This window comes from Rattus norvegicus, chromosome 10 (genome assembly GCF_036323735.1).
Source record: "Rattus norvegicus strain BN/NHsdMcwi chromosome 10, GRCr8, whole genome shotgun sequence".
NCBI lineage: Eukaryota > Metazoa > Chordata > Mammalia > Rodentia > Muridae > Rattus > Rattus norvegicus.
This window is the reverse complement of record NC_086028.1, coordinates 80429057-80450919: the sequence shown is the minus strand read 5'-3', so window position 1 is coordinate 80450919 and position 21863 is coordinate 80429057. Positions and strand designations below refer to the sequence as shown.

The following is a 21863-nucleotide window of genomic DNA, read 5'->3' as shown; positions in this document are numbered from 1 at the left end:
CTCTGGGGGCTGCTTTTATGGGGACGACCTGACAGAGGGCATGGTCCGTACAAAACCAGGAACAATACATACATATATATATTATATACAGAGACGGGGTCCTCCAAGGGCGGGGCAGGAGCGCTGCCGGTCAAAACCGGAAGTACACCGAGGGCCCGCCCACCCGGCTCCGCCCCCTCCATCTGCCTGGGTGAAGTGCAGGGGCCGGGCACTGTGACAGCCAGCTCTTTCGGGGGAGTAGGGGCACGTCGAGGGGAGGAAGAGAGGGGCAAGAAATACTGATTGATGGTATGGTCTATTTACAGGGGACTAGGAGAAACCGAAAAGGATAGAACTGGGTTGTTTTAAAAAGAAGAAAAAAAAAATAAAACAAAGTTAGGCTTAGGGCCGGGGTGGTATGTGGAAGTGGCAAGAGATGGATTCTGAAAGGGGAGGGTACCTGAGGGTTCTCACCTCCCTTGGTCCAAGCCCCAATTTGGGGTTAACGTGGGGAAATGGAGTCAATTTCACTTAGAAAGCAGGCTGACAGTAAGCAGCCCTGGTCTCCAGAAAGATGAGTAGTAAAATTTTGCCCTCCAGTGAAAACATTGGAAAACAGTGGGGGAGTGGAGGAGGGGAGGCTGAGTCTCTTTGATGTTAATACAAGGCTTCCGGGTGTGGCCCTGGGTAGGGCCTAGCTCTCCAGTGAGAGCTCTGCAGGCACACCACCTAAGCTGACCTCCCTCCCTCCTGGCATTCCTAGGCTAGACCAAGGAAACCCCCAACCCCAGAGTGGCCTCAGGGCAGTTCCAGGAGGAGGCCTATGGCTGTTTGGCACCTGGGAGAGGGGAGGCACACGGAGAAGTTGAGGGCTGCTGCCCTTCCTAGGAAGGGGGGCTGGATTCCAGGTGTCCTGGACTACCCTTTCCCCTAGTCACATTCTCCTTCCCCCCTGAAGGATAGGAGAGATATCAGTGCAGGACCAGGCCCAGCCTCCGGCTCAAGGGTGGGCTCTATCCCTCCTGGGATGGGGAGCAGGGGTGGGAGATGTTGAGGCAATCCCTCCAAGTTGGAGGCCAGAATGCAACAGACAGCACAATGATGGGGAAGAGGAAGGGGCCAAGAATCTCAAGTCAAGAGGCCCAGGGGCCATACGGACCCTGTGGGCAGGGAGCAGCCTCCAAGTGGTGAGATGCTGGGAGAGCCCCAGCTCCACTCCGGTCCAGAGACACAGGCTGGAGGTTATAAAGTCTGGCAGTTTGGTCTGCAGGTCCTTGTGTCCATCCACCACCCAGGCCAGCTCTTAGCTTCTCTCGGCCTCTGTGCCTCAGCCCCACAGGGCAAGGAGGCCACTCTTCCAGCCAGCATTGTCTGCCCTGGCCACCCTAAAGGGGCCTGTAATATGGGCCCTCTGGTCCCTGAAGCTGGGGGAGATGGGGTGGAGGAGTAGGGGAAGTCGGGGCACCTGTCCCCAGGCTGGTAGGGGTGGGGTGAGGATTGAGGACAGGGGGTAAGGATAATGGAGGGGTTATCATTGTCCAGTCAAGGATTCCTGTTAAGTAGAATTGGAATTCCTCAGTGTTTGCAGGTTTCCTTCCAGTTCTGAGATCTGGAGAACAAAGAGAGGAGGTATCAGGCCTGACCACTGAGCACAGATCCTGCAACTTCACCCTCCCCCACCCTAGGCTATGACCCTGAGCTGCCAGCCAGCACCACAAGCCTTTCCAAACACTGACTGAGTGAGTACTGGATTCCACCTTCCATGCTGCTCCCTCTGTAGGCCACCCAGGGCTCTACCTTATCCAGAAGTTTGTCCATTTCCTCCTTCCTGGCTAGCTCCGACTCTTCCAGTACCCGACGCTGGGCGGTCTCTTTTTTCAGGAACTCGATCTCCCTGGAGACAGGCGAGGGACAGATGGTGGGTTAAGGGTGTACCGTGTGGCTTTGGTCCAGGGAGAAGTAGGTTGTCCCAAGGCCTCTAGGGCCAGGGTCTGATATCCCATCGTGGTGCCCTCTAACTTCTCTGTTCACTGTCTCTCTCTACTCAGCTGGAGGAAGGCTGGGGTGGGGACTATCACTAAAGGCCTCTCTGCCTGTCTGGCCCCAGACCCCAAGCTCTGACACATACTTTTGCTGGTAGTCCTTGATGAGACGCTTGGCCTTGCTGTACTTTCGCTCCAGGGCCTGATACTGGGCCTGAGTCTCCCGCAGGTGCTCATCCACAGCCTGGCACAGGCTCTGGGCCTCACCCCAGTAGCCTTCTAGCTTCTCCATCCGCTCCTTATTCTCCTCCACACTCTGCTCCAGCTGGGCCTTCTCCACCCGCCAGCGCCCTTTCTCCTGCTCCAGACTCTGCAACTGTGACGAAAGAGCAGCCCAGGGTTGGAGGTGACCGGAGTGAGCCCCTGAGGCAACAGCCTCTAAGGACTCCATACCTGTGGAGCCTACCGGCCCCCAACTACTAACTCTGAGGCTGACCTTAGAGCTCTGCTAGGGCGGCAGCAGGCACCCTTGAGTCACTGATTAGCAACTTCTGCCTTATCCAGAAGACAGGAACGACATGCCTCAGGGCTATTGAGATGGTAGATAGGGAAAGACAATCGCTCACCAGCTCTGAGCTCTCTGCAGCCCTGGTTTGCTGACCAGTCCCTATCCCTGGAGATTTTTTTTTCCCCCCTCCGGAGCTGGGGACCGAACCCAGGGCCTTGCGCTTGCTATACCACTGAGCTAAATCCCCAACCCATCCCTGGAGATTCTTAAACAATCCAGCTCCTTTCCTGCTCCCAGGGGACTGTATCAGTCTGCATTTTTCTCTCTATCATTCCTCAAGGCACAGCACCACCTCCCACAGCACCTCTGCACAGAGGCCCTAATCCTGAGCCCCTGCCAGATCCCACACCTCATCCAGCCCTACCTCCCAGCCCTTCAGAGGCACCATGCCCCAAATGGCACTCTTCCCGGGTCTGAAGCCTGCTCTCTCCACTTGCTTGCCTGGTGGAAGGTGCTGCTGTCACACGGTGTCCCAACACTCAGTTTCCAGGTCCTGGTTGTCCCTCTGTCTTCCTTGTTGCAAACACCTCGTGCTTTCTAAAGCCTAGATACCTCAGGCCTTCCTGCAGGCCCTCACACATGCCTCAGGGCCTTGGCAGATGCTGTTCCTTCTGCTAGGAACGCCCCATCTACCTTCCCTTGTATACCTGTTGTGTATCACTTTCCCAGGGAAGCCTGCTGGGACTTGAGTTGGGCAGTACTCTCTGCCCTACGACTGGATGGGGTGCTTCCTGATCTAGAGGCTCACTAACTCTTCAGGTAGTAACAACAGTTAGTAATATGCAGTCTCATAAGACACACAAGGATGAGGATCAATTCTGCCTTTGCTCGCGAACTGTGCCCGAAGTGACGTAAGCCATCTAGAAGTTACCTTAGATGTCTGTCAGTTGAATACCTCTGCTTTCTGAACCTGAAACCACCTGTGACCTGCCATCTGCTTCATGCCCTCAAAATACTCCCGAAAAATGCAGTCTCCCTTGCCCTTCCTTCCCACACCTGGCCTGTACTCTGACTCAGTCTGACAGCCGCTTGCCAGGGTCTCTAACCAGCTTGTCCATATCCAAGTCTTCCTTACCCCCAAAGCCCCTTCTCACACCTGCCCCCACTTCCTAGGTGGTGAACTTCCACCTAGGGTCCACAGCTCCACGCCTATACACAGTTCATGAAGGGTGAGGTCTACACACTGCCTTTTTAGCTTTCCTACCATCCAGCTGTCTCTTCACCTCTCAGAAGGACCAGCTACCATACCCTGCCGGGCCTCCTTTCAAACTCAGCCTGCAAGCTCCCACCCAGACACTCCTGATGTCCCAGACACCCATCCCCTGCCCTCTCTCATCTACGTAGAAAAAGACACGCGTACTCCTGGTGTAGTGCATCTTCATGGTCCCTGGAGATCGGTTTCTCCTACTATCCCGGAAACCCCGTGGGAGTTGGGACTCCTTCAATATATAGAAATCTGTGTGTCTGCAATGCCTGGGGAGCGTGTGGGTACCCAATGTGCTTGTAAGCATCTGGCATGCATGTACAGTAGCCATGTGTGTTACCAGCTGGTGCCATTAGTACTAGCATGGGTGCTGCTAGCCCAGGTGAAAATGTGCATGTCCTCTGACACTCTTCCTAGGCCAGGCGGCCTCATTGGTGGTCATGTCTGTGTGCTTCTGTGACCTAATCAGGCCAGTGCTTCTGGCAGAATCAATCATGGGTGTCTGGAAATCATATCTGCGCGGACGGAGTGTGTAGGTGTCTGAGTGAATCGGACTGTGGATTCAGGATGGCGTGTGTCACTATGAGCACCACTGTGTGCTTGAGGGGGTCAAAAAACCTCTATCTTATCTCAGTGCCCGTGAAGGTTGGATGTGTGTTGAGGAGAAAACACAGACATCAAGATTAAGGCTTGGCTCGTCAACATGGAATTGCTGATACTGACTTTTGACTGAGCACGGACCCTGAAGCAGGCTGCAGACTTCCTGTATTGGCTGCAGGGTATCCATGTATCCTCTCATTGGGTCCTCTTATACAGCTCTATGCTGTTGACAGTGCTTTTATATCACATCTTATATACGAGGGGAAAGAGACCCAGTGAATGAATAGGGGAACAGATGGGCCAGAGCTCTTGGGCTCTTAATCCTGACATCCCTGGCCTCACAGTGGCCCATGGTGAACCGCTGTATATAAGGGGGAGTGCCTGTGTGCAGGCAGAGCGCCTTCCCCCAGCCCTCAGCCCGGCTCTTCAGCATGCACTCACATGCACACGTGCACACACACCCTCACCTTCCGCTTCAGCTGCTGGATTTCCGCTTCAGTGACAGCATGCTTGATCTGGAGCTGCAGACATAAGGTGGCACTCAGCTCCTAGGGTCAGCTACCTATCTGCCTTCACCCACAGCCCCAGGGCCCCTCTTCCAACCTCCTTGAACTTGTGCACCAGCTTTTCAGGCTCCATCTCCACAGGGGACAGTGCATCCTCATTCTCTGCTAGTTCAAACACCTCGATGGCCATTTCACCCCCTGGAAATGTCGGGCTCAGTTCTTCATCTTCATCGGTGGCATACTCTCCTGTCTGTGGAAGGATACAGGCAACGTGGATCCATATACTCCACTTCCCTCAGCAACCCCGCTGCCAGGCTGGAGACCAGCAACAGTATGCTCATGAGGGAGTCTCCATCGCTAGAATAGGGACACTGTCAGCCTGCAGAAACTCCATAACATGGCTTCCTTGAGGACAAGACCTCTCGCCTAATCAGGTTCCCTAGATTATGGGGCTCTACCCTGCCCCCAGAGTAAGGACTCAGAGAAGACTGTGTTTTCCTTCTAGTTACAGGGAGACAGAAGAGTGGGACTCTTCCATTTGAGCAGGGGTTCTCTGAAGGGAGGGGCTGCTTCTCTCTCCAACCATAAACTCCCCTGGAACATAGGGTTTTTGTTGTTGTTTTGTTTTGCTTTTTTGTTTTAATCAAGCCTAGAAAAAGTAGTTGAGGCAAATGGCTGCTCTGCTTCATCTAACCACCAGAGGGCAGTCATGGTCCTACCTCCTCATCGTCTTCTCCATACTGGGCGTATCTCTGCTCCATCATCTCCCGCTGCCACCTCTCCTGCTCCAAGGTCTGCTGAATTAGCTGGGCCACTTCACTCTGTTCTCCAGGCCGCTCCCGGCCAATCATGAACCTGCAGGGGCACCAGAGTCATCTGTCATTCTGGCGTCATCCCAGCCTGTCTACAGCTGGGAATGCCACTGCCCTCCTTGTGTGGGGCCCTCCCTCCAAACCTAGGCCCTCCCAGGGGAGGTGAACTGAGAGCCTGAGTCCAGAAGCTGTAGAATTAATAACGAATAGGGGAGCTGGGGCTTTCACATGGCTGCCTACCAGAAGCAGGAAGACCTGCTAGCCTCTCTGACCAGCTGTGGGAATGGGACGCCAACCAAACTTTGGGCTGGGCTACAGGGAACATGAGCTCAGGGGCTCTCAGCATAGGAGCTGTTCCCACCAAAGAGAAAACAGCCACCACAAAACCAAACCAAAAGCACAGGAGCGGCTAAAATGACCCATCTTAGGGGATGGGGAATAGACCGCAGAGGTGTGTCTTGGGTGCGCTCCAAGCCCCTGGTCAGGAAGGGGCAGGATGATGGCAACTGCAGATTAGCATGGGGAGGAAACAGTGGGACTTCCAGGCATCAGCTCCTCCTCCCCCAGCCACCCACATCCTGTTTCCCTCCAACACCCTTTCCTGGGGGCAGTGCCCCTCTACAAGTGGGGCAGGGAGCGGTCCCCAAGGTGAGCTGCCAGAGGTGTACACAGACTTCAACTCCACTCAGTGGAGCAGCCTTGCCAACAGGACATGGGGTGGGCCTGAGATGAAGCTCTAGGTGGGAGAAGCTGGTTTGGTTTTCAGGAGGTGAGCTAGAGACAGAAGCAGGGAAGGAGAATAAACCAAGAGGAGAACATGGAGGACACGAGCCCGGAAACCTGAGTCCTAGTGGTGAACGGCACAGCCAGGGATCCGGGGATGGGAAGGCAGGCCTGGCAGGGGCGCAGGCACAGGTCCCCGGGTGGGGACCTGGTGCCTAGAGGACTAGCTGTCTGACTCTCACCGCACTCTGCCTTTGGTGTTCCTAAGCACAGAGGCTGCAAAGCTCTGGGTCACTCCCACCAGGCTCGTCCCGTCCACCTCTACCAGGAGATCGTTCACTTGGATCCTAGGGAAAGAAAGGGACATTTGGTTATGGGGCCATGAGAGGAGCAGGAGCTGGGTTAAAAGGTGGGCTCTTCCCAGTGGAGACTCAAGGCTCACACAAGGTTCCCAGAAAAAGGTAAGTGAGAACAACACAGATGCAGTCATCCACGACCAGGAAAGGTGGCAGGTATACTTCCTGTAACAACCATACTCTTGTCTGCAGTCCTACTCCACAGGGTGATGCGACAGGCTCAGAGCTCATTTTTACCCATGATGTATGCCACCACCCCAGTGTCCCCCACCCCCAAAACACCTTGGACCCAAGCATGTTCCTCTCCTGCTCACACACCAATCCACATCCGCAGAGTTGCACACCCCAGCACAATCTAGCTGTGGGAGCATCCTGGACCCCTTCCACAGGAGCGGAAGATGGGGTGGTAGCCTAGTCTGTGAGGGGAGGGGAGGTGGGGGAACTTTTTGGTACCTTCTCCCTCAACTTCCACCTCCTGGGAGGTTTTGAGCTTCTCAGGGCTTCAAGTGGAAACAGAGAGAATGCCCGAGACATTTTTCTCCCTTACGGGCCACATTCTCATGTGGGCGCTAGCCCATGATGCTCACATACCTGCTTTTCTAGCAAACAGGCGACAGTGGCCAAGCTCTGGAGAGGGAGAGAAGTGCCAGGAAGGGTGCCATCCTTTCTGTTCCCACTGCTTTCATGCCACCTACGCCACTGCAGGCAAAAGCCCTCTGAACTGGGCACCTATGCCTCTAACATGAGCCTATAGTAACCCAGCCCTCACCACTCACCCCTGTCATGTGGATGGGGTGTGGGTGTCAAACCTTCACAGCTTTCCTGAGGGAAAGCCTTACAGCAGTTCCTACTTCCTCCCTAGCAACACACACAACAGAAAATCTGGCAGAGAGGAGGAGCCTGGGTGCCAGAGCTCTGGTGCCCTTCGAGAGCCTTCTGACTTACGGAACCCCAGGCCTCTGGCCAGAGATGTTCCACACAGGTGCACACCTATGCAACCTCGGCTCCAGAACACGGCTGCAACTATCTGTTCCTATCTGTTCCTGGATCCCTGGCTATCTACACTCCTGCCCCAGTGGTTTCTACTTGGAACCCCTTCCATTCAGGCTGGGGACATAGGGCTCAGTTGAAGTGCTAGCATTCCATTCCTGTGTTCACAAGGAACCTTTTATCTTTATTTATCCATTTATTTTGTTTTGTTTTGTTTTTTCCAAAACAGGATCTCATTATGTAGTCCTGGCTATCTGGGCATTCATTATGTAGACCACGCTGTCCTCAAGCTCAGAGATCTGCCTACCTCTGCCTCCCCAATGCTGGGATTAAAGGTTTAAGCCACTACACTTGGCTACAAGGAACCTTTTATATACATTTGGCCTTGCTAGTTCCTGCCTGGTCTTTAGCTCTTTTCAGTATCACTTCCTCCAAGAAGCCCACCCTAGAGAGGCCAGGACCTCCTGCTTCCTTGTTTCTTTGTTTTGGTTTGTCTGTTTGTTTGTTTTTTGAGATAGGGTTTCTCTGTGTAACAGCCCTGGCTGTCCTGGAACTCTCTTTGTAGACCAGGCTGGTCTCGAATTCACAGAAATTCGCCTGCCTCTGCTTCCGAAGTGCTGGTATTAAAGCCGTGCATCACCACTCCTGGCTAGGCCCTCCTACTTTGGGCCTACATATATTCCTCCCCATTCATCCAGTTTGTTTGTTCTGTCTGGTATCTGCCTACTTTACTCCACTGCTTGTTTTCCGAGGGTCAGGCCCCCTACACTGACTGCCAGGGCCTGGCACCAACCCAGCGAGAGTCAGGCCCTCGTATTTGTTAAGGGAAAGAAATGTGGAAAAAGCCTTATTCCAGACACGCAGTCCATGTTCTTCCTACTAGGGCCAACACACACCCTAAGCCAGTACACACCGTGCTAGGTGTGCTAGGCACAGCTGAGCTTCACACCCCTCCCCCACAGAACGTGTGGGGCCCTGGGGAGGGCTTCCATCTGTTCCCGGCTGTCACCCCAAAGCCTGGCACAGCACCTGCACAGCGGTGCTCTGTGAACATCCAAAGACACACACATACACACACACACACACACACACACACACACACACACACACACACACACACACACACACACACACAAAATCACACACAGGCCTCCCAGAGGCTGCTGCCCTCCGACCCCAGATGATGACTTCTAAAACAGACTTGGGAAGGAATTGGAAAGAGGGGGAAGGGAATGGAAGGAGGGTAGTACCTGCCATCCCGATGGGCTGCACCACCCTCAGTCACAGTCTTGACGAAGATGCCCAGCTTCTCCAGGCCCATGTCGGCTCCGGCTCCCATGCCAATGATGCTGATGCCCAGGCCCTCAGAGTCTGTGACACAGAAGGGGAGAAGCCATGGCTGGCAGGGACTCTTTACACTATACCCACTCCTTTGTATAAGCAGTCCCCAGGCATAGGAGACATCTCACGATGGAAAAGAACTATGGTTAGACCCACCTCCCTTTTGCTAACTCATGGGTTACTTCCTGCCCTATGCCCTATCCAACGAGCTGACAGGCAGCAGGGTGTGTGAGGGTAGCTGGGGTGTGGCAGGCCTTTGTGCATACAGATAAGACTGTGTGGCTGGGATGGGGACTGAGCCAGGACTTAGCCCTGAGCCTTTTGGTCTCTTCAATTATTCTCCTCTAAGCCCAGAACTCCGCTGACCAAACATGGATACCCAGTACCTAGCTGCACCTGCACTGCCTGTCCCATGGACTTCCAGCATTCATACATAGGATTGTCCCCACGAACACTCCCTGAGGACAGGCACTAGATGCCAGGCCTGGGAGCATTCAGATTCCTCTCTCTTAGCTCCGGGCTCCGCTAAGTCAAGTGACCACCAGGCTTGTTCCTGCCTGGTGCATCCACTTTCACTAAGCAACTGCTGACCTGCTATGGGAGACCGTCATTCACTGTGACCCTCCCTGGACCCATGCCACAGTGATCTTTCTTTTCTTTTTTCCCTTTCTTCTTTTGCTTTTCTTTCTCTACCCACCCCCAAGACAGGGTTTTTCTATATAGCCTTGGCTGCTCTGGAACTCACTCTGTAGGACCAGTTTGACCTAGAACTCAAGAAATCCATCTGCCTGCCTCTGCCTCCCAGAGGCATGTGCCACCACTGCCTGGACACTGTGAACTTTCTAGAATAGCTTTCCCCGTCCCTACCACAGCTCCCAATCCCTCTCAGAAATGGCCATGCTCTCGCCATGGCCCATGCCACCCCGGCCACGTGCTCATCCTACGCTGAGTGTACCTCTCTGTTCAACCCCACTTTCCACAGGGCTTCTCTTTAAAGCTAAGCTCTGAAGAGCTCACTTTAGAGCGTACTTCCTTGGTGAGGCTCTATCAAACATGGTCTCTCTTTCCTCCCGGCACATATGACGGCACGTAAGGCTGAAGTTAGAGGAGCCGTCTGGCCGGGAGCCTGCTTTTATCTGTCTCCGTGCCTCCAACAGCGCCCAGGATCACCTACACAGTACTTAGGAGATGTACACCAAGTAATACATTGGAGACACCAGTGACTATTGGTGCTGACATGGGATGCCGAGAAAGTCAAGCAGGTGCTGGGGCTAAGCAGCCTAACACGTGGCAGGGGTGGCAGGACAGAGGGTAGCACCACAGAAGATCCCAGCGTATGCCTTAGGTTGGCCTGGTCTCTCACCCTTCTCCAACTCCACAGGAAACAGCTCCAACCTCTCCACTCGCTTCTCCAGCTCGTATTCCGCAGAGGCCGCCATGGGGTCCACATCCTCATTGCGTCGGTCATAGTCCTCATTGGAGTAGGTGCTGAATACCTGGGGAGGAGCAGCTCTCAGAGGGCCACAGAGAATGCACTGGCAGGAGAAGGCCCTTGGGCCAGCTGACTTGCCTGAAGCCCCATGCCATTTCTTCCAGAGGCCCTTCCTTGACACTGACCTCACAACGAATCCAGTTCTCAGCAAAGGGCTTCCTAATTCTAGAGCCCAGGGTCCAGAGAGTGAAAGATCTGTTCCATATGGTCTAGTCTGGGTAGGACCGGACGGACACTCTAGGGGAGACTGCAAGGTCTGGGAATCTCCAATACCAGGGCAGGGGGAAAGGAAGAGACAAGACCCGAGAGCCAGACAGCTGAGGGTGGACACAAAGACACAGATGAGGAACAGGCTGAGCAGAAGACAGGAAGAGAGGAGGGGGAGAAGGATGGAGAAGACACTGGAGGATGCCAGATGGGGAGGGGGAGGGGAGAAAGAGGCAAGGAGCAAAGAGGGAAAGGCACCGGGACCCTTCCCCGCCCAGCTGCTGAAGTGGAGGCCAAGAGGGCCAGGGAGGAAGCAGAGAACCTCCTTTTACTTCCATGGAGAAGGGAAGGCCATTAATCCCCAGGTAGGCCTCAGAGAGCAAGAGTGGGGGAGAAAGAGGAGCCCCTATGGCCCTCCCACACACCATAACTATGCCCCTGAAGAACAATACCCCTATCTGCAGGTACCAGAAGAGCCAGGCAGAGGCCCCAAGACTGGGACCTTAAAGGAACCAAGGATCATGTGCAGTGGCAGCCTGTCTGTCTTGTACAGCGTTCCCTGTGCCCCTCTGCTATCTCTCTCCTTCTAGGTGTCTACCTCTGACTTCTTCATAGGATCAGTGAAAAGGAGACAGGGCTCTGTGGGTCCCTGATGCTCGTTTGAGGAACCGTGATGGGTTTTGTTTTTGTTTTGGCTTTACTGCTAGCCGTGACATTGTTGGCATCGCTCGAAGTCAAGTGGGGGGCAGGAGAGGTGGAGGCAGCACTTATCAGCCAGAAAGATTGGAGGAAGACACTGTCTCCAGCAAGATCTGTGCCAGGCCCTCCTCTGCTCTAGGAGCACGCTCGTGGGCACCCTGTAGGCAGGGTTACTCCTTTGTTGGGGCTTACTGAATGTCATCCAAACCTCCAGTCTCATCCCAGAGGTCCACTGCCACGGCAGGAGGTCGAGAGAGAGGATACTTCTAGGACCAGCCAGTAGCACAGCTGGGGTGGTCATGCTCACCCAGCTAAAGCCCTTGACACTACTGATCGGACACTCGGATCAGTCCTTTCGTGTTCATCCAGTGGCCAACGGACTGTTCCCCAGCATCTGGCCAGCGGTCCCAGCCTTGAAGGAACAGACTCTCTAGTCCACATATAATCTATTACCCAAGGTCACAGAGGTTGCTTACCCAGTAGCAGGACAGCACCAGACTCTAGATGGGCTGTACTTAGCCCGTCACAAGTGACTCAGTTCCCTATTGCAAAGGTATCCCAAGCTTTAGGATAAAGAATGGCATAAGTCTGGGTCAGCAAACTGGCCTTGTCCCATCTCTTCATCTGAGGCCTCTGGCCTTTACCCTGTGCCCAGAGACAGTATCCTCCAGCCTCAACCCATCTCCACTGGCCTGATCTGGGCCTTGTCTTCTGTCCCCAACCTGTTCACCTTTTGTATCCTGCCCACTGTGGGAAGCCCAGGCAGGCCTCAGGCTCAGAGGCCTAGGACCACCAGTCACTCCTCCTATCAGAAGGCCCTGGGTTCAGCGATCTCCTCGGCTGACAGGTTGGAATCATATCCTCTGCCCTGAGCAGATACTCCGACCTCCATAATGGTGACAACTGGGTCAGGGACGGGCAGAGAACCCTGGCTTCAGAATCAGGGTGGAGGTGGCAGAGGAGAAAAAAAGCCTACGGCCCTGGCCAGGCTGAGGAGGACGAAAGCCCCAGTAAGGCCAAGAGTCAGACACGTGGAGCCTCTGCACTGCCTTGGCTCTCACGCCAGTGGCCGGCTTGCTTCGGAGTCACCAGGGAGTCCAGAGCACTGCTCCAAATCATATGCTATTTTTTACCAAAAAATCAGGGTAAGGCGTCAGATATAGACAGAGGCCCAGACCACATTCCCTTTCTATGAGGGCATGGGGCTGCTCAAAAACCCCACGGGGATGGGGCAGCTACCTCTAACACCTTCCCAACAGCCTCTACTCCTTCCTGGATCCCACTGCCTCCACAGGGAACAGGGCATGGAAGAGTCTTCCAAACCCCTGGGCAGGGAGGGGCGAGAGGCTGGCCACCCTTAACCTTCTGGACCTCTCTCTGCTGGCCTGGGGGGCTGAGGGGGGAGAGGGAAGAGGTGGAGAGTGAGAGAAACTTGGGTAGCTTTGGTGTCCAGGGGTAGCTATGGAAACTGCAAGCAAACACATGGGGTTTGGCCTCAGAGGGCAAGGAGGAGCAGGGTCTAGGCCAAGGAAAGTACTTGGTGCTGTTATACTCCTGCTGGGGCAGGCCAGGTGCTAGGCTCAGTAGAGCTTGGGTAGGGAAGAAAAGACCATGAAATCTGGATGTGCCAGCTGGGCTCACAGAGCAGTGGGAAATGGGAGTGGTCTCCTGGTTTTAATTCTCCCCAGGGGACATCTTTTCTCTACCACCACTACTCAGAGGATCTCAAAGCACTGACAGGCACAGTTCACAAACCAATCAGCAATAGCGGTGTAAGAAAAAGCGCAGAAGGGGGGGGGGAGAGCAGCTGAACTCCCTTCCCCACAAAGCAAGCCCCCAGCCTCTTTAAAAGAGTAAATAGAAAATACAGAAAGAGAGAGGAGTCCCAAGGCTATAGGCATGAAAAGTCTGCCAGGTGCCCTAGGGGAACTTCAGACTCACCACCCTCTTCCTGTAGGGCCTGCTCCTTCAAGGACTACAGAAGATGCCCCTTTCCTGTGCAACCTTGGATATGGGGAGCTGGCCCTGCACAGACCCTAAGGTGCAGCGTCTTTCCCTCAGGCCCAGTCACATGGCAGTGGACCAACTCATCCCTGCTTCCTTCTCTCACTTCTGCAAAGTTGGAGTGGGGGTACAGGAGGGGAAAAAGGGCGGCCTTCCCTTGTATTTTTGTTTTGGGAAGTTCCTAGCTCCCCTCTCTCTCACCCCAGACAGAGCCAGTCTCACACATGGAGAAGCAGGAAGTGCCCCTAAGCTCCCCCACTTTCTCTTCCTGACAGCAGGGTTTGTATAGGAACAGTATCCCGAAGACACGTCCCGTCCCACACCCCTTCAGGATAGCCAAGTCCCAGCTTCTGGCAGCTTCTAGAAGAAAGAATGTCTGGGGGGGGGGAGGAAGAGAGAGCAGGTGTCCCAGGGCAGGGAGGGATGCTGGGCGGGGCTAGGAACCTGAGGGCAGGTCGCAGCAGGCCACCTTCACAATCACAGACCTGAAAACCTTCCCACTCTGACAAACAGCTGGAAGTTCCCCCACGCCTCCCTCACTGTGGGAACTTCTGGGAACCCGGCTGGGTGGCAGGGGCTGACTCAGCCTGCCAAACACGGATGTCTGGGTGGGAGCAACCACATGCACGTGGCAAGGGCAGCTGGGGGGGGGGCATCCAAGGGGACCACTCACTTGGATCGGTGCGGTGCTGAAATGGATCTTCCGGCTCGGGGCTGGGTCCTCTTCCTCTGAAAGCCCAGGAATCTCCACACACCCTGATTCCGGCTCGTAGGGGGGCTCCCCGTCCTCTTCATCTTCTTCATCGTCCTCTTCCAGGGCACTGCCCCCAGAGTCCTCCCCGAGTCCACTGTAGGCGCTCACGTCTACCAAGTCCGCTTCTGAGAAGTCCTCCTTTTTGGATTCATCCACCTCCTCGGGTGCCATGTCCGGGGCCCGGCCATTGTCCACCCCCCTCTCTAGTGTCGCCACTGACGACGACGCCTCCTCTTCGGGGACCGCTTCGGCCTTGGGTTCCTCGGGTGCAGGGCTGGCTGTGGTGGCTGTGGTGCTGCCATTCTCCAAGGCTGCATGGACGGTCACCTCGGCCTGGATCACTTCCCCGGGAGCCGACTCAGCCTCAGACTCCCCACTTTCCTCAACCTCCACCGGTTTGATCTTGCGTACCTCCCGCGGCTTTGGCGGAGGTCGGGCAGGGGCCACTCGGTGCTGTGGGGGCTGCTGCCCTCCGGGGCCACGATCCTTCTCTGTCGCGGCATCCCCCGACGGGGCGGGAGGCGGCGGCGGTGGCTGGAACACCCGGGACCGCTTGGTGACCAGCTTCGAGTTGACCTGGGGCGCCCCCGCGGCCCGAGGGGGACCGGGTGCACGGTGAAGGCCGGTCCTCGAGTCGGCTTTCTCGAAGACCGCACTGAGCTGGCTGACCGTCGGCGACACGGCGTCAGCATCCAGCTTGTCCAGCGCCTCGGTGCTGCCGTTAAAGCGCACCACGACGTCCAGCTTCCGGTCCTGCAGGCTGGCGCGCTCCTGCCTCAGCAGCCGCCGCGCCACGGCCTCCTTGTCGCCACCCGAGGCCGCGGGGACGCTCCGTTCGAACAGCTTCCGCGTCTCCTGCAGCCGGGACGGCGGGTGCGGCGGCGGAGCGGGCTGCGCCGAGGGCGCGGGCTTGGAGTCGAAACGGCTCACGCGCTCCGACACACTGGTGCCCAGCTTGAGCAGGGCACTGTGGTCCACGTTCTCGTTCAGGCTGCTGGCCCGCGGCAGGGAAAGGCGCACGCCGCGATCGGACGCCCGTGGGGCTTCGGCCATGCCTGAGGCGCCGCCTGCCTCACCCGGCGGCCCCGTGGTGGTGCCCATCTGCAGGAACATACTTTTGATGCGGTGGACGTTGGAGCCATATTTCTTATGGTGGGCCGCCTTGGGTGCCTCGTCAGGCCCGGGAGCATCGGGAGGCTTTAGTGCCTGGATGCCCGCTTCGTAGGCGCTGCGGTGCGGGGAGGCGCTCCGGAGGGGACCCCCGGGCCCCCGAGGCTCCGTCTTCATCATGGTTGGGGGAGCCGGGTTCGCATCCCCCTGCTCCCCGCTGTCCCCCTCCAGCAGGCGGCTGGCCAAGTCGGGACCACCGCCCCCTCCCCCCAAAGAAAGAAATCCCGAAAGGCCTTCTATAGAGTCCCCCAGAAATCAAGCTGCCAAAAAACAGTTAACCCTGCTTTAAAAAAAAAAAATCTCCGAGCGCCCTGTGTGGGTCGCCTCCCCCAACCAAGCTGCCAAAGACAGCCAGCCCCCTTCCAAAGATCTAGCGGCCTGGTGCGTTCGCCCCCACCCAAATTAAAGAAGCGGAGGCTGGCTGGAGCCGCTGGGACCGCGCGCCCAGCCCGCGAAGCAGCGGCCGCGGCACCGGCTCACATCCTCCGAGGCGGTGTCAGCGGCGCTGGCGGCGCAGGCGCCCCCTACTCCGGCCGGGGGCCTTGGCTCTCGGGATGCCCGGCATCCCCGCGCCCGTGGCTGCTCCGCTAACCCGGGCCGCTCCGCCGCACCTCCCTCCCTCCCTCCCTCCCCCCCGCGCCCCGAGCCTCGGTCTTTCTCTAGCTCTGCCCGAACCGCGGCTGCCGGAGACCGAGCGGCTGCCCTTCTCGCCGCCGCCGCTGGGGGACTGGTACCACTGGGTCCTAAAGGGATCGGATTTCCGGGGCCGGAGCCTGTGAGCCCTCCCCTTCCACCCTGTCGCCTGGTCTCTCCTACTCATAGTTGGCGGACAGCCTTCCGCAGCTTCTCGGACCTTGGCTATTCTTCTTCAACCCTCCCACCCCAAACTCGGCGGCTTTTCACAACCCACATAGGCGTCCCCTCATTTAACCCTGGGGGCGGGGAGCCATCTAGCCACAGCAGTCTGGGAGCTGGTCTTCTCCTCCCACAAAGTGAAGGGGTTTTTGAGGAGGGCCCTTAATCATTTTCTTAAAGGTCCTTAGAGTGTTCAGGGCTACCAGCATCAAAACTGTTGGGTGCTAGGTCAAAGCACATATTTCTAACTCCTTCCCAAAGTTGGTGAAGGGGGATCTCCGGGGCAAGACCTGGGATTCTTCATTTTAACAACTCCCCATAGACATTTTTTTGCACCTTTCAGGACGTAAAACTTTGGCCCAGCAATCTTGTGGTGCTCTGTGGGGAGGAGAAATGAAAGGGATGGAGTGGGGGTAGGGGCTACATCACCCAAATGTCAGGAGATAACCAAAGCTGCTTTTTGCCTTTGGAAGTCTTAAGATGTTGTTCTAAACCTGCCCACTTGGGGAAGGGTGTAGAATCCTGGCCTTCAAACCTTCCTCTCAAACAGATTTGGAAGGTGTTGCAGGAGGTTGGAAGGAATGATTCTAGAGGCCTAGGGTCAAAGTTTCTCTACTCAGAGTTCTACGTTGGGTCTCGGATTTAGAGGTTCTGGTCACTTGTGTGCAAGTGTGTTTGTGTGTGTGTGTGTGTGTGTGTGTGTGTGTGTGTGTGTGTCTGGGAGCTGGTCTTCTCCTCCCACAAAGTGAAGGGGTTTTGTGGGGAGGGCCCTTAATCATCTTCTTAAAGGTCCTTAGAGTGTTTAGGGCTACCAGCATCAAAACTGTTGGGTGCTAGGTCAAAGCACATATTTCTAACTACTTCCCAAAGTTGGTGAAGGGGAATCTCCGGGGCAAAAATTCCATCTTTAAAACTCAGTTTCTTAACGGGGTTGGGGATTTAGCTCAGTGGTAGAGCGCTTGCCTAGCAAGCGCAAGGCCCTGGGTTCGGTCCCCAGCTCCGAAAAAAAAGAAAAAAAAAAAAAGCAGCAACAACAACAACAACAAAAAAAACAAAACAAAACTCAGTTTCTTTAGAGCTTTTTCATTCCTCACATACACAACAAGAGGCCTTGTGCCCTTGATCCTTCTCCAATAATCTGGAACCTAGCAGTGAGGATCCATCCAATATTCAGGTCTAGTTGTGTAGCTCCAGTCAGTCGGTAGATTCCCAGGAACTGAACAGGGTGGACACTAGGACCCAGAAAACAACTCAGGCACAAAGCTTCCCCCCCCTCGCCCCAGCTGCTTCCTGCATCTCAGGCCTTCCTGCGGCCTCTGCCTCCTCCCCCGCCCTCTTCCCCTCCATCCTCTTCCTCCTCTTCCCGTTTTCTCCCTCTCTCCGGTTGGCCTGGCCGTGCTCATGGAGGGAACCTCTTACCCTTCCGTTCACCGTGTGTGGGTTTTGTGGGACACTAACCCATAGCACGTGCGAAAGAGCTCCCTGCATGGGGGATGGGACTTGGGGAAACCGCCTGGGAACCCTGAAGATTGGGATGGGGAGGAGCCAAGAACCTCTGGACTGGCTCCCTAGTGCAGTGTGCCAGGAGAGGGAAGATTTTTGGCTCTCATCTGGAGCCGGAGATGAACACAGATCTCAGGCTTTCAGATGCCCCTACATTTTTGCCCAGTGGGCAGGAGACTTATATCCCTCCCCAGTTCTGCATTTGGGGATCTGTGCAGGGTAAAGAAGCCATCCAGGTGCCTTCTCACCTTCTGACCCATCTTAGAAGCCAAGCCCTCTTCCTGAACAAGCTTTAGGACTTCAAATTCAATTCTGGGGCCTGAGCCCTCCACCCTAACCCGACTATGGCAGTTGGTTGGTTGCTTGTGTTTTGAGAATGGATCTGCAGTATCCTGTGCTGGTTTCGAACTAAACATTTAGCCAAGGATGACCTTGAACTTTTCTGATTCAACTGCCGCCACCTCCTGAGTGCTGGAATTACAGGCTTGAGCAATTGCTCTAACCCAGGGCTTCCTGCTTGCTAGGCAAGCATTTTAGCAACTGTGTTACATCCCGGGCCCCCACTGTGGTGGTTGGGCGATGCCCTTGCCCTTCTGCTCACCCCGTTGCCAGTTGGGGATCTGAGCGGGTGTTCTTAGAGTTCCCTGGTGGACTGGAGGAGGGCCCAAGGCCCTGGGTGTTCTGCCCAGAATCTCCCACACCCTTTGTGGTGAGTCATTTTTAACTGGCCCTAGCCCAAGGGGTCTGTACTCACTCCTGGCCAGGTGGGAGGAGGGGTTGAGAACCAGCTGTTAGCCCCTTTCCCAACACCCTTGGCAGAAATTTAGGAGGAACTGGATTCATGGTTACCCTTAGCTCTCCCTTGTGCACGGATTTGTCAGAGTAAAACTCCTTTAAGGACTTTGGGGATGTGAGAAAGTACGGTGAGCTTGGAGCTTGGGCGACTGCCGCTAATGAGTAAAGATTATTATTTCATGGGCTCCTAGATGGCTGAGCAACACCCAGGCTGGAATTTCTGAAGAGGCTTTAAGGGAGTGAGAGGTAACTGTGTTACCATCACTCTTTCCTTGGAGGCAGATACTATACAATCTGCCTAAGAGATGGGTGGGGCCCCGGGGTGTCACCTCCATCCTGCCCCTGCCTGTCTGAGGTAAACTTTCATTCCTCAGGCTGTAATGTTCACAGATTCTCGCCTGTTTAGCATCCCAGGATAATTTGAAACTTTTGGTTTCCCCGGGGCTCACGTGGAGGAAACCGCTGATACCATGGCCAATGTTCCTGGTGGTCTTGGGATGGAAGTTTCCTCCGTTCCTCTGTCCTGTATAGAGAGGGGAGTGGAGCAGTTCCCAAAGTCGAGCCAGGATCCAGGCTCCCCCCCCCCTTTTTTTTTCTTTTTTTTCAGAGCTGGGGACCGAACCCAGGGCCTTGCGCTTGCTAGGCAAGTGCTCTACCGCTGAGCTAAGTCCCCAACCAGGATCCAGGCTTTAGGTCTTGGCTATACCACTTATTGTCTAGTTGACCTTGCAGAAGTCACGTTTCTCCTCCCTGCTCCCAGGGGATAAACTGAGGCCTGGGAGATGCCAGCAGCCCGATGTATAGAGGAGAAGCCTCCCCAGCAGTGGCTAAGTGATAGAAACGGCAACAGGCAGTGATAACCCTTCCTCTCTCCTGGCCCGAATGAACGTCCTTGTTTCTCATGAGGGCCCTCTCCGAAGGTGCTCTTTGATGATATGCCTGGAGGCTTGCTGGCTTTAAGTGCCAGGTGTAACAAACAGCAAAGATGGTGATGAAGGCGGGTGGAGAGAGTCTGATGTGTGATAAGTCTCAGCCTTCAGCGCCCTGGGCTCAGGCATGGGCTGGGTGCCAAGGCTGGCTGCTCTTCCCAGCCCTGGGCCTTTCAGACAACTTCTGAAAGCAGTTTTTGTTTGTTTGTTTGTTTCCTGGCCACTGTCATCCGTGAAGAAGCTGATCTAGACCCTGCCCTTTGGCTGCTCTATGGTTAGTCAATAACGTTCACCCCAGTTCCTCTCCTTTGTTGGCTGGGGCCTTGAGCGAGTTCTGGGATCCAAGGAGGATATGCTTGTGTACTCACATTACCAAATAGGAGAGCTCACCCAGCATGGCAGTGGCTGGGTAGGGTAGTGGTGAGGAGTTAGAGTCCTACAGGGTTCCAACTCCCTGGGAACAGGAAGGAGAGAGCAATGGGTCATACAGTTTAGAGTCCCGGTTAGGATTCTGCAGGTCTGAATTGAATCCTAGCTCCTCCCGTTTGCTTAGTGACCTTAGGCTAGTTATTTTGGGTTTCTCAGTTCCTAACATGCTCAAACCTGAATGTCTGACATCTTCCGACCATGGGTGACCCAGGGTGTCTCCTACTTCCTGTGAGGCACAGGCTGGAACATGGCTTTGAAATCAGACCGCATTTGTTAGAACACCCCCAAGCTGCCACTTCTAAGCTCAAGGCCTTTGCCAGATCTCTTCATAATTTGTAAGCCGGAGACAAAATACCAACCTCAAGGAGTTGCCGAGGGCACTAAAGAGATCCTGAATGCAGAAAGCACAGAGGCTGGAGTTCCGAGTGTGGGCTGCCACTGCCATGGAAGGCACGTGTATTGGAGCATGGATTTGGGTGTGCATGCAAAAGTGTGGGCAGGTATGAGGCTGAGAATGAGCTCCGGTGTCTACAGCGCCTGAGTCTATTTTCATGAGACATTGGGCCTCTGCCTTTCAAGATCCATTATGTGAAATTCTTCTCTATTCCTGCCCATGGCTTCTCCAAACCCTTCTGAATTGTTTCTTGATATCCAGATAGAACCCAGGGCCTCAAGCATGCTAGGAAAATGTTACAAATCGTAACTACACCCCTGCCCCGAGATAATTTTTGAAGGTGACCTTTCTTCTAAACTTCCCAATGGGTCTTTTATTCCTGAAGTCGATCACTGCACCTGCAGAGAGAGGAACTGTGGGTCCCTTCTTTCCACAGCTGGGGGATAGCTACTGCCTGTTCTTTTTTTTCTTTCTTTCTTCTTCTTCTTCTTTCTTTTTTTCTTTCTGGCTACTGGCTTTCTTCCCATCAGTCTCACACTGTACTCTAGCACCCTGTGTAACCTTGTAAAGATCACATGTTTCTTGGAGACTAGGGAGGCATGGGTCTGGTGTGCGTGGGGGGGACGGGGTGTTGGTGGGGGTACGGGGTGTTGGTGGGGGGAGGGGGTGGGACACAGCAAAGATACCTCCAAATCCTCAGGTGCTTTAAAGGAAAGCTTGTATTTAGCTGGCTCAGCTGTAACTATGTATTCTGCTAGGTTGTAGTTGTAGCCATTGGAGCTCTGCAGACATGCACAGAGGTCAAAGGGGAAGAAAGAAGGAACAGGAAAGATTAGGCAATGCGTTATGTCATCAGCAAATCCAAGGAGCTCCGACTGCTAAGAACTCACATTTCTGTGGTTGGTTTGTTTGTTTGTTTTTTGTTTTTTGTTTTTTTGTTTTTTGATGGCCAACTGTTTTTTTCATCTGCTTTCTGGACTGTGTGCAAGGAAGAGACAACTTTCAGAGTCACTTTCTCCCATAGGCCTTTGCTGGCCATGTCCCGCCTGACTGGCTCTACCAGGCTCTGCTGGGTCCCGTGGGACCTAGCACTGGCTCAGTCTCCAGAATGCTGCTTCTGCTCTTCTGCCTTAGCCTCTTCTCTTAGCCACGGGAGGGGTTGGGGGCAGAGAGTAGAACATAAGCAATCGTGTTACCTTGGGGGCAATCCTCCTTCCCCCAACTCTTACTCTGTAATAATTTTTTCTTTCTTTCTTTTTAGCTTTTAGTTTGAAATTTTTTCATAGAAAATAAGGAAAGTACAGAGAATTGCATTGCAGCGGAATTTACAAATGCCAGTATTGGCCCATTTTAATATTGTGAATATAAATGATACTAATCTGGGAGGCTGGAGAAGTGAGTTGGTCAGTAAAATACTTGCTGTATGGGGTTGGGGATTTAGCTCAGTGGTAGAGCGCTTGCCTAGCAAGCGCAAGGCCCTGGGTTCGGCCCCCAGCTCCCGAAAAAAAAAAAAAGAAAAAAAAATACTTGCTGTACAAGGGTGAGAACCTGCATCTCATCCCCAGAATCCA

The 21863-nt window shown here is 54.7% G+C and overlaps 1 protein-coding gene across 2 annotated transcripts; it reads right to left on the bottom strand.

Annotated features, from left to right (window-relative positions):
- Ppp1r9b (protein phosphatase 1, regulatory subunit 9B) lies at positions 1–16032 on the bottom strand. 2 transcript variants are annotated; one of them, NM_053474.2, is made up of 10 exons: positions 14137–16020; positions 10425–10557; positions 8971–9091; positions 6617–6721; positions 5559–5694; positions 4937–5089; positions 4801–4854; positions 2108–2337; positions 1777–1873; positions 1–1588 (listed from the first exon to the last, which is right to left on the bottom strand). In NM_053474.2, exons 1-10 carry the CDS (start codon positions 15505–15507, stop codon positions 1535–1537), a joined length of 2454 nt encoding a protein of 817 aa, NP_445926.1. In that variant the 5' UTR covers positions 15508–16020; the 3' UTR covers positions 1–1534. The 2 variants fall into 2 exon arrangements, with proteins under 2 accessions (NP_445926.1, XP_038942918.1); XM_039086990.2 differs by lacking the exon at positions 2108–2337 and having other exon boundaries at positions 1517–1588; positions 14137–16032.
- Between the last annotated feature and the right edge of the window lie 5831 nt (positions 16033–21863).

Excerpts from the sequence above, each read along its gene's own strand:
- Ppp1r9b (NM_053474.2), bottom strand. The coding sequence starts at position 15,507 with ATGATGAAGACGGAGCCTCGGGGGCCCGGGGGTCCCCTCCGGAGCGCC. Across the intron at positions 10,558-14,136 it reads TCAGCACCGCACCGATCCAA|GTATTCAGCACCTACTCCAA; the intron begins GTGAGTGGTCCC and ends GCTCCTCCCCAG. Across the intron at positions 6,722-8,970 it reads GCAGCCCATCGGGATGGCAG|GATCCAAGTGAACGATCTCC; the intron begins GTACTACCCTCC and ends TTCTTTCCCTAG.